This window comes from Scardinius erythrophthalmus (assembly GCF_964197995.2).
Source record: "Scardinius erythrophthalmus genome assembly, chromosome: 21".
Classification (NCBI taxonomy): Eukaryota; Metazoa; Chordata; class Actinopteri; order Cypriniformes; family Leuciscidae; genus Scardinius; species Scardinius erythrophthalmus.
The window spans coordinates 24,960,583-24,973,427 of NC_138241.1; the positions used below are offsets into that span (position 1 = coordinate 24,960,583).

Below are 12,845 nucleotides of genomic sequence, written 5' to 3' on the forward strand. Positions count from 1 at the left end.
TTGCAGGTGAGACAAAATGAGTTAAACCATAGTACGGTATTAATTAAATTGATTAATAAATAAATAAATAAAAGGCCCAGTCTAATTTTTAAGGTAGAAAAAACACATCAAAAATGTTTTACACAGCAAAAGATTACTACTACACACGACACATACAATGACTCGACACATACAATGACTTGTATAACTACAGCAAGCAGTACAACATAGCATACAAAAAGGCATGGGAATCTGCAAGAATTGAACAAATACAGTCCCGATTATAATTCTACTTAATCATTCCACTTCCTTAACGGTTCCATTTACAATTTTTTTAGTACTTAAAGAATAAACATTTGAAGAAAAAAGTTATTCCATTGCCAAATGACGAGATGATTTCAATAATAAATACACGTACAACAATTTGTGCAAAAAAATATGTTCATTTGAATAACGACTGTTACTTGTTATAACAGTCGTTATTCAAAACTTGGTTTTGTCTGTTGATTACTGAAATATTTCAGGTTTATTTTGCAATTATGGTTGCAATGGATACATAATTCCGAGTCCGAAGATGTGATCAGCTCTGAGTATAACGTCACAGGTTGTCATTTAGTAAATACGGTAATTTTTATATGCCATGAATGCAGCATAAGAAACAGTTCTCGATTCCCAACCCGAATTCTAAGTGTATATTAACTGAAAAGTGCCCAAAGAGGACCAATAGAATCATGACAAAAACAAGACAAGACTTCAGCAAGCAAAACTCTAGCCCCCTAAAACACACACATATATATTCCAAAGAAGTGTGTTTATATATACCCATCACTGATTCTGATGTTTCTCTGTGTTGTAGTAAAGGTTTACATTAAGCATTAGTACACCATTAAAGCAAGCTTTGATTGCACAGGAAGACAAATCTCACTAACCACACTGTATTGTTGATAACACACCACAAAGGCAGTTCCAAACAATTCCATGCACGTATACCACACAGAGTACTACAACGTTATGCCAGGAGGCTGTTACTAACTTGGCAGGAGTGTTGGTAATAACCTACAATGGGTGAAAGGAAACAGAAACAAGTGCATTGGTTAGAAACTCATTTAAGATTTAACATGGAAGGGTTGTGCCAATGAAAGTTATTCAGGATGTGGAATCTCCTCAATTTTTTAAAGGTGCAATGGTGCGATTTGCTAAAAAGCAGTAAACTCAAGCCATTGGTTGAGCCAACATTGACCCAGTTGGGCTGCTCAAACAAATAAATTCTGTTTGTAGCACAGAAATGACACACTTCACCTTTAATAAAAAGGAAAAGGTTAGTGTGTTTGAGTGGCAATGTGTGTGCTTGGCGTGATTGAAATATAACATGTTTGTGCGCGCACACACAGTAGTGAAGTCCCCTTTCACAGAGGCAAATCAACAAAAAACTGAAAGCAAAAGACTAGTACGCCACTGGCCATATCTGACAAAAGAGAAATATGTTTTCATATGAGTGCCTCCTTGCAAAGATGTGACAGGAGGGAGTGAGGGGGATGTATCAGTGTAGTTAGGAAACTGAAGCCGGACATTCCATGACCTTTTATAGAGAGAGCTGCGACAGGTGCTCTCTCACCCATCTCTATAGCGACTGTGAAACCGTATCACTCAACACTACAGCCTGAGATTTCCTCTGTGCTGCGGCACACGCTCAAACCTTTTTCGCTGCATACGAAAAGAGTAAACAGAGAGGGGTACAGGACATTGTCATCCATTTCCCTAATCCACCACAGTACAGCCAAAGTGCATTGTTTTGAGGTTACAACACAGAACTGAAACGGTCAAACCTGGAAAGTGATATAGTGCTTTTAATGTCTCAATATGACAGCTTCCATTGGTTGTCAAGATTTGAAACACATAGTTTATGTGTATCAAATCTTGACAACCAATGCAAGCTGTTCAAAAGTTTGGGGTCAGTTCAAAACTTCAAACTTCTGAATGGTAGTGTACTTTCTGGTTTGACAGCCAATTTTTCAATTGAAACCCTCTGCTGGATACATTATCTGATATAACCTGATCACTGTACCTGAAGGAGGGTCACTGTAGGGACAACTGAAGCCTCAGCTCAAATTTGTCTTGCACATTCCTTCAGAGCCCTGGGGCCTTAACTAGATCCCTCTCTGGCCTGTTAATGCCAGTAGGGAATGTGGTCAATGTAACAGATGTAACCTCTCTTTTCTGAATGCTGTATGGCTGCTGTCATTCTTCTGTCAAAGAGCGAAGTTAGCGACCAGATGGGCCTGACCTATAACCGTCCCACTGATTCTAACCTGAAACTCTAACCTGTTAATTTAGAAATCAACACTATATTTTTAAAATAGGACTAGTTAAGTTTTACCGCACATGGCTGCTAGCGTCAGATCTCGCTCTATTCATGATTACATACCCACTATGCATGCCTGACCCCGCGCTCTTAGCCCTTTCCTGCAGCATGGCCATCTCTTGCAATGTCTCGGCAGAGTACAGACCGATGGGGGAGTTATACTGCTGTTTTTTTTCTCCGGAGGTGGATTTGTCCCTCGGAGAAGCTAAATGTCTTTGAGCAGGGAAAGAAGCATCTCCGCTACTGCTGGAGTTTGTTTTAGCAGAAGCTGAGAGACCCCCATTCATTTGCACAGGCTGATCCTTAAAGGAGAAGTGCATGTGTGTGGACAGTGTTGAGAAGGAAAGAACAGAAGGAGCAGGTCAGACGAAAGCTGAGAATGATTTAATAACTTACTGAAAGTAAAACAAAAGAGCCCCAAAAAAGAAAATGGCTATTTTTTGATGAAATAACTAATCCTTTAACTTCTTAAACATAATATAATTGTTTGCACACTACCGTTCAAAAAGATCAGTCTTGTTTTTGTGTTTGTGAAATAATGTTTCTGAAATAAGTCTCCTGAAGTCACTAAAGCTGCATTTAAATATTGTGAAATATTATTACAATTTAAAATAACTGCTTTCAATTTGAATATATTTTAAGATGTATTTTTTTCCTGTGATGGCAAAGCTGAATTTTCAGCATCACTACTCCAGTCTTCACTGTCACATGATCCTTCAGAAATCATTCTAATATGCTGATTTGCTGCTCAAGAAACATTTATTATTATTATCAATGTTGAAAACAGCTGTGCTGCTTAATATTTTTATGGAAACCTTGATTGTGAAATCTTATAAATGTCTTTACTGTCACTTTTGATCACTTATTACATACATTTCTAAATAAAAGTACTAATGTCCTAAAAAAAACAGACCGCAATCTTGTATATACTGTTGTATGTTTTAGGTAGTGTATGTACTAATCAGGAATCTCTTCTTTTGTGTACCTATAACAAAATATTTTTCAAACAAAAGCAAAATGAATTATGAGAAACATTATATTCACAATGTTTAGTTAACTTTTTGCTGGAGTGTGCAAAGTGAATACCAGCAGGGGGCATCATAAGGCTTTTTACAGGTAGCATTTGGAAGGATGTCCTAAATGTATTCTGAGTTGAGGGGAACCCAAAGTCCAGAATCTATTATTATCTTAGCCTCTTAAAAGGAATCTTTAACTTGATCCAGCAAAAAAAAACAAAAAAAAACAATGAACAGTGACCATCAGCTGAGGCTTTCTCCAAGGCCTAAATTACACATGAATCTTCATGAAATTAATCAGAGTGAGAGAATGTGGAATGTATGACCTGTGCTTGATTTAAAATATCTGAATGCATGGACATACAGTATACTGTTTGCAGATGTATGTAGAATGCATGACTGTGAGTAATGCATGAGTAATGTGTGACAAACCTTCTGATGGGGGATCACAGTCATAGGGGAGTCAATCCTTGCTGTTGTCATGTGAACAGGGTTGATTCGCTTTGACCTGTGATAAAATAGAGAACATAAACATTTGTAGAAAATGACAAAGAGTGCTCTGGATCACATCTTAAACAATGTATGACAAAATTCCAATGTCCAATAGTCAACTATAAACATCTCATGCACAGTTTAAGACTTATTTTCAGTTTTCCTGGTCTCACATTTTTCCTTTGAGAGTGAACACTGACACAATAACAACGCAATTATGAATGCCATCTACAGTTTTTGTTGCTGCTATCAGAAAAATGCTTTTGTCCAAACATACTTTGTTCCAAATTGAACCTTTTCAAAAGAAAAAAAATATAAAATTACAAGCCTTGTACACAAAGGGGAAACATTTTTTGAAGAACACACATTTTGAAAATTTGTGCAAAATGAAAACCACAAAGACAAATGACAATGTATTTTCTTTCTCGTAAAAGTAAGATAAGTCCTTGAAACATCACAGTAGAGGTTGACAACAAAGTAGAGAACGTATCTGACAACTGTTACAGTGTATCTCTCCCTACATGTCCACTTTTATATAAACAATCCTTGCAGAGGGAACTCTGGGATCTATTAAGAGTGTTAAACTAAAGTAAAGATGGTCCAGTGTAATCCCTTCAGGTATGCGCAGAGAGGGGAAATGAAGGTGAACACGCATTTTGGGGGATTTTGCTCATGATAAAGTGAACTAAAAGCAAACATGACTTAAGCACTAAGATACATCAGAATTGCAGCTTGCACTGGAGAGATCAATGATGTTTTTAAACGCAAAAAAAGGATCTCACGGATGAATGCTTGCAGACATGGTTTATGAGGGAGGTGCGCTAACCCAGGCGTGGCTCTCCCAAACACAACACAGAAAAGTTCTTCACTGATCTATTGATATTGATATTTGTACAACATGCCCAGAAGATATCTTTCAAGCCACACTGTTGATTAGTTGATCAATTTAACCCACAAGGGCCTCCAATTATGACCCAAATATAATTTTGTATTTGCTCAAATTTGATGTTGTTCACATATACTGTAAAGCTGTTCACATGACTTTTAAATGTGGCCCATACTCATATGTGTCTAAACAGCCAATGTAACGCATAAAAAGCCTGTCATGTTCATCATAACACCATCAACACATTTCATAATTTAATATGATACCATATTTTGTTACATGAATAAGACCTAATGACCTAAAAATAGTCTTCCAGCCTCAAATCTTTACATTAGCATCAGAACCTTAACATTTTAGTTACTTTTGCTAATGTTCAAAGCAAGTGAAACAACAACATTTGGCATCAACATATGTATATATTCTGTATACACAAGAGAGGAACTGTCAGGGCCCTCTAGGCCTTCAGAGAGGGCCTAAACTATTGTAAAAAATTAGGAATCTTTCCACCTAACGCTTTCAGCTCTGTGATTGGTGGTCCAGCTGTGAAATTCTAGAGGGCCAAGCAGTGGGTCCCTCTAAGTTTGTGACACATTCCACCTTCTGTGGGGAACACGATCGGAAAAAAAGAAACGCTGATAGACTAGCTAGCGCTATCCGCTATGGAAACCACAAGCAACATTAATGAGGAGGACATCGTTGCTAATTTATTATCCACGCCATTTCAAGATGAACTTTTAAAGAAACGTTGGAGCTAATCGGCAAAGGAAGACCTACACCAGAGCTTAATTTGTTGCAGAAAGCCAAAGCTTTTTAAAGCATTTCAACAACAGCAATCAAGGGATACCCCTGAATGACAGCATCAACCAAGAAGCTAAAGCTTTAGTTGAGAAAACAGTTATTTTGCTGGTCAATCCGTAAATTTACTAACTTAGAGACCATGCAAATTTGCTGTAATTCTGCATAATAGTTACATTTTTCCCAAATTATAAATTTAATACAGTCTGTTACATACATTTAAATGGCTGCTGTGCCAGTCTAATGATATGATTTATTATCAACATATGCGGAAGTGTCTGCTGCTAATGTGCTATGGTCGGAGCGCTGTCATGATTCATTAGCTTACATAACATTTTATTGGCTTTGTGGCCAGTTGTCACCATATTCCGCTGCTATGACACACTAATTGTGTGATGGTGCAATTTTGTGTAATGATGATTTGAAAAATCAGATCCATATTAGAATAAGAAAGTGATCTGGATCAATTGCAGAGTGAACGTAGCCTTGTTTATTGCTATGTTTTGTCAGTGCTGGGCAGGCTGAAAAATGGATCAATGGACACTCGCCAGAGGCCGTGAAGAAAGCTCCTAAAAGCTAGAGCTACAGAATGCATAATACATTGTCTGTTTTGAAGAGCTTTTGAAATGTGTGGAAGCTTAGCTATATGAAGCTTGTCTAATAATGTTGGCAACATGTAACATGATGACTCAGCAGGTAGTCTGATCTGATAAGGCCAGTGAGTCAGAATGTGCCATACTCTTTATATCTTCCTTTTTGACTATCAGGAAACATGAAAGCAATAAAATCACATAACCTTTCCCTGGATGAAAACATACACAACTCATCAGAGCTCACACACAATCTCAGCTCACACACAATCTATGTTTGTGATAGATTGAAGCTGCAGTCTGTTTGCGGTTCATAAAAGTGATTTGATTGATTGACTACATTTAACAGTCAAGGCCTGCTTTTATTACACTGCAGTGAATGAGACCCGCTAATATCTGCATTCGATATAATTATTTAAATTAATAATTTGGCTGTAGCAACAGAATTGCACAAGTGGATAAGAAAAAACTATGCTGTCAGTGAAGATACTGATATGAGCTTATGGCCGCCAAGACAGATGAAATATCAGTGTGGAACACAGTGTAAACATGGCAGATCATTTTATTAACTTTACCAGAATGGAAGCCTAGACGAAACTCAAATGGGAATCATGATGTTATCCCAGAGCAAAACGTCCTGGTGTCATTTTAATCAGGATGGACAATTCTATCCAACAGGGACGGTTCTATTCTATTCGGTTCTGTTCTATTCTATTCTCCAAACTCTAAATGTTACTTATGCCATACACAGTATTACATTTTCCATTACTGCCACATCCTTCTTTGAGTGTCATCATTCAAACCTTTGGACAATTCCCCTATACATTTTATGGTTTCAGATGTTTTATAGCAAGTAGTATGACGCAAAAATGCATCAGCAAGTAATGACACATTTTTTTAATTCAGAAGTTCAAATGTTCTACCGTTCACGGTTTGATCAGTGAGATTTAAGAAAAAAAATACTTTTATTCAACAAGAATGCAATAAATTGGTCAAAAAGATAGTAAAAACCTAATTTTAATTAAGTGTATAACTGTTTCAACATTGATAATAATAAGAAATGTTTCTTGAGCAACAAATCAGCATATTAGAATGGTTTCTGAATGATCATGACACTGAAGACTATATTGCTATAACAGGAATACATTTTAAAATTTAAAATATATTTAAAAGTTATTTTTTAATTGCAATATATTTCATAATCTTACTGTTTTCACTGTACTTTTTCAAACTTTTGAACGGTAGTGTACATCAAAGCAAATTTGTATGCTTACACACACACACCTCCAAAACACTAACAATTCAATGTACCTTTGCATGGTGAGGGCCAGATTGAAGTTGGCAGACTTGATCTTGTTTTGGGCCTCCAGGTGTGTCATCCCCTCTGTGCTGACCCCATCAATGGCCACGATGATGTCACCCTGAATCAGGTTGCCAGAGGCGGCCTTGCTCCCTGGTGTAATCTGCAAAAAAACAAACAAATAAGCCTTTAAATGAAATACAGGTCAACACCTCTGCAAACACAAAACTTGGGCAAGATAGTCATTTGTTTTTTTATTGGCCTGCCTCCCTATGGTATTGATAATGTACGTTGATGTATGAATAAAGGTCAATAAATAATACTTGCTTTATACCCTCTCAATAAAATTAGTGGAGGATAAAAACACACATATATTCTGAATCCATGACAGCTGGGTACACAAAGAGATCTCAAGCACACATTTGGCATTCTGCATGCTTAGCGCTACAACAGATAATGTGTTCCTCTTGCTAAAAATAGAACTGTGACTGCAGAATAAAGTTGCTCTTAGTCTACAGACCCTAAGTCAATCTGAGAAAATGTGTATGAACATAATGTGAATGAAGAACATGTCCGGGTCATTTACCACATGTTTCTGACAGTCTTTGTGAGATTTCTTAATACCTTTGTATCTTCTATTGAACTTATAGTTATATAGAAATTATTTATACACACTACTGTTCAAAAGTTTGGGGTCAGTAAGGTTCTTTTAAAGAAATTAATACTTTTATTCAGTAAGGATGTATTAAACTGATCAAAGGTTAAAGTAAAGACTTTTAGAATGTTACAAAATATTTCAATTTCAGAATAAATACTGTTATTTTGAACTTTCTATTCATCAAAGAATCCTGAATAAAATGTATCATGATTTCCACAAATCTGTTTTCAACATTTCGTGAGAATTTCACACAGGACAACAAAACACTCATTATTGGACACTTTATTGCTGAAAAGCTAATTTCTACAATGGAACTACAATGGTAGCATATGCTAGTAATGGAAAATGGGTCAATTCTGTTCATCCAGACCATTTGTGATTCTGTGATAATGATACATGAAACCTACAGATTGCACAGATGGGTGACACTGTCTCATCTCTGTGTCATATATCAAGATTTAGAGTCTGTTTCTTTTATTGTAAATCTGGCGAGGTTTCAGCTGTGTTTTGAGCCAGAAGCATCTTCTTAGCCAAAGTATCACTGTGCATGGCTGTGCAGAGCTGTCTAATTTACAGAAAGCTGACGTGAATGCAAAATGAATAAAGCTGATTTCAGTTGTGTGCATGTTTCTCTCTAATCTCTTCAGGCTAGATGAGGAATTTTTGACACTGTGTTATGTTTTGCTCCCTGAGGGACTATTCCTAAAACTCCCATTGAGGAAAAACTGAAGAGCTCTCTGTGTGAGTGTATTTTTGCATCTGTTTTGATTTTAAATAAAAAAACAACAACAACAACCTGAATGCATGCACATCTGAGCCAAGGATTTGGTTTCAAAAGTGCCAAGACTGCAAAGCCTATTTCAATAGCCTGAGAAGTAGACCAGCCATACACAAAGAAAAGTGTCTTAAATAGCATCAGGACACATGCAAACTCATTCTGAGAAAGTTAGTTTGGTGTTATTATCTGACAACAGATAATTGGCAGTGTTTTTTGTCCAAAGTCAATGGTAACCAAAACAGAACATTCTTCAAAATATCTTCTTTTGTGCTTCACAGAAGAATGAAAGTCATTCAGTTTCGGAATGACATCAGGGTAAGTAAATGATTTTTGGGTGCACTTTCCATTTAAATGCTTCACTCTAAGCCACAATAATAGAGCAATCAAATCAACTTATTCCATGGCTCACCTCTGCTATCTTACCTGAAATATTTGTGCCACGAAATTTCATTATGAACCAGTCCTACAGCAGTCATAGTTCAGTATATGATTTTAAATGATATAGATCAGTGTCTGCTATTTGTCTCACAATAATTACTGGGTGCCTAGATTGAACCTTGGACAAACCAGCAAAGGGTCCAGAAGGAATATCAGACTTACAGATGGAGAGGAGCAGTAGAGCAGGTGAAACAACATGATTATGCACTATGTGGATACAATGTATGATGCAATGAAAATACTGTTGAGACAAAACTTAGAGGCACTTATAAAATCCCATTATATATCAGTTAGTTCCACTACTCTAATTTGATTGGTCAAACATATAGGTACATATTAACTTGCCAAATTTTGTCTGTAATTAAAATTAGTCAATATTTGGAGCGGCAAGTTTGGCAAAATGACCATACAAATTTAGCCGTGTGAATGAGTAATTTCTCACACAGTGGTTTAGACAAGTACTTTTAAATAATAAATTCATGAGATTCATTTTTTGAAGTTGCATTCAAAATCCACTTGGCTTAGCAATCTGTGAGGTGTGCAAAATGGGCATGAATGCTTTTGTTTCTTAAGGTGCTGTCACAATAAAGATCCATAGACTATTGTCAATTGTGTAACAATGTATGTACAGCTAACCTGAAGCCACTTTCGAATCAATCAGCTTTCTGTTGGTCAACGCAGTGAATCCATGTGACCAACTTGAACCCGCTGCGAGCAAAATTCCTGATCGCATGGATGTCTATTGAATTGATTGGATTTCGCCCGAAAAAAATAAAGAAAAAAATAATAATAATAATTCGCCAAGCAATGGTAAATGTGGCCCCTGCAGAAAAATCCAGCCCCTGCAGGTCACCAGTATAAGGTATGTTTTGCATGCTGGGACCAGCATAGGATGCTGGTTGCTGGTCACTAGCATTATGCTTGAGAAAAGCATGACTATGCTGCTCCACCAGCTAGACAGCTCCAACCAATATAAACCAGCCTGGACCAACATGGAATTCATGCTGGTATTTTCAGCAGGGCCCGAAACTTTATTGCTGTTGTTGTTATTCGCACATCTGATACAGACTCAGTTCACACAGAATGTGTTTTTTTTATTCCACTGCGCTATTTGTTTTTCAATGTTTAACCGTTGAACTCTTTTGCAGCAACTCGCGCATGACACGGAGCGCTCAAGAAATGCAACTTAAAAAAAAATTAAAAAAAATTCTCTAGACCTTGCGGTTTTCTCATTCTACTGACCCACGTTTTTAACAGCAAAATGCGTTCTGTGTGAACCGGCCCTCATTCTGGTACATCAAAGACAAGGCATAATAACATAGGGATCAACTAATAATCAAAGATATCTAGTTACTAGCGTAAAGCTGATAATTATTAGACAAACACAAAATGTTTGACTGCACCCCTTGAGTGTTTGTTTGACAGTTATCAAGTATTTTGGTTTGATTTTAATTTGATTATGCTTTCAACTCTCAATAAGAGTGTAGTACTCTTTGCTGAGTTTATCTTATTTTATCATGTTTATCCATTATGCATATTTTTACACAATAATCGAAAAAAAATCTGGGTTTGAAACTCAGTCGGTGTCTCATAAAACAGTGCCATTGTTAGAGGAATGCCTTGCAGTGTGTGGCTACTGTGTGTAATACCTTTAAAAATGTATCGGTATGTGACAGCTGTGTTTCCACTATTGTGGTCACGTCTACACTGTGGATGAGCTCAACATGATCAGTGCAATCTGACACCTGGATGGACTATATATCCAGCCACTTCACAAAAGCTCATGAGCAAATATGACAGATTGTAGTTGACCTTCTTGCAGAATGCATGGCACAGTATTTGATAATCTTTTTCTCAAAATAATTAACCTACTCAAGTTCAACTGAAGAGCTCTTATACTCTGGCACAAATTCACAAATAACTGGAGTCTGTCTTGTTTGCGTACTGAGGAACAGGCCTGTAAGAATAAGCCACACTAGGTTTAGCAACAACAACAAAAATCTTGATATGTCCACCCAACCTTTGGTTAAATCGAGGTTGGAATGAACATGCTTGCAGTTAGATGGCTGTGATATGTCCAAAATAGCTTTAAATGACAGGCTTCTTCCTCCTTCCTTAAAAACAAATGTTCTGTACTTTTAACTACCCACATTGGGTAGCAATTGGAGTCTTTTTCCTGCTTGACAGCTGCTCTAATTGTGTCTGTGTAAATGGGTGCTAGCCACTAGAGTGTTGCGGTTGTTTTAGGAGTTGTCTTCCTCTATAAATGTCAAGTGTAATTGCCTCATCTAGGAAGGGGAGTGTCCTGTCACCTTTAGAAAGGCCACTGTAATGGTAGTGTTCATGTGCATCCCCATCAAGTGACTTCTGACCTGTACTCCAAATTAAATGGAAAAAAAAGTAAGTCATTGAGGTTTGGAAGTATATGAAGGTGAGTAAATGATGACAGAATTTTAACTAACCCTTTAAGGCTTCATTAAATTATGCTGCATATTAGGTAAAATCGTATAAAACATTAATGGCAGAAAAAAAAAACATGGATAAAGACATTTTGCAAAAACATTTCTAATTCAGATTTACATGTTTATGGAATGCATGATACTGTTGCTTTGTGCTGGGGTTAGCAAAACTAATGGCAGAAGGAAAAGGAAGGGATCATGGAAAAACAAAGGCTTTGAGAGACTGGGGGTGGATTACCAGGCCTGGCACACAAAACATGCATTAACTCCCCATTCTCAGCTCATTCCAATTGATGCCTGGATGAATGAGTGGCTGATATGTCAGCTCAAATCTCCTGCGCACTTACAACAGCACAAAGGAGCTGTTCTGTGGGTCAAGTGAAACACAGGAGGGAAGTAGGACTCAGAGAAATCTAGAGAGAGAAATTTGATGGCTTATTGGATGGACAGATCGGCTGTCCATCAAAATAAGTCAACATGAAATCAAAATACATCCACTATACTTTCTTAAGAAATATTCCTGGTCTTGTGCATGATTGCTATGCATCATTCCAATGCAAAATATAATTGTAATCTTTCCACTTTGCATGATCTATTCAACCCCTTATGGATAAAATCAAGATAACTGATTAAATCCCACCATTTTTTTTCTTTCTCAGGGAATATCCTATTTGAATCAGCATAAACAACCATTGGGGTTGGTAAGATTTTTAAAATGCTTTTGAAAGAAGTCTCTTATGATCACCAAGGCTGCATTTATGTAACCAAAGCAAAAACAGTCATTTGTGACACATTATCAAATAACTGTTGTCTACTGTAATATGTTTTAAAATGCAATTCCTTATCAAAATTTAAAAAGCTGAATTTTCAGCATCTTTACTCCAGTCTTCAGTGTCACATGATCCTTCAGAAATCATTCTAATATGCTGATTTGCTGCTCAAGAAACATTTATTATTAATATCAATGTTGAACACAGTTGTGCTGCTTAATATTTTTGTGGAAACCACGATAAAAAAAATCAGGATTCTTTGATGGATAGCATTTTGATGGATAAAATAGCATTAAAAGAACAGCATTTATTTCAAATAAAA

General features: G+C 36.7%; 1 protein-coding gene across 7 annotated transcripts in view; it reads right to left on the reverse strand.

Moving 5' to 3' along the window:
* ldb3a (LIM domain binding 3a) overlaps positions 1 to 12,845 on the reverse strand; it is a 46,954-nt gene that overhangs the window by 19,606 nt on the left and 14,503 nt on the right. For all 7 annotated transcript variants that reach the window (XM_081350441.1, XM_081350443.1, XM_081350440.1 and 4 more), the window contains exons 3-5: positions 7,432 to 7,583; positions 3,790 to 3,865; positions 1,013 to 1,035 (exon numbers count right to left, since the gene is read on the reverse strand). In XM_081350441.1, coding sequence (XP_081206567.1) covers positions 1,013 to 1,035; positions 3,790 to 3,865; positions 7,432 to 7,583 — 251 coding nt within the window. The remainder of the gene's footprint in view (positions 1 to 1,012; positions 1,036 to 3,789; positions 3,866 to 7,431; positions 7,584 to 12,845) is intronic.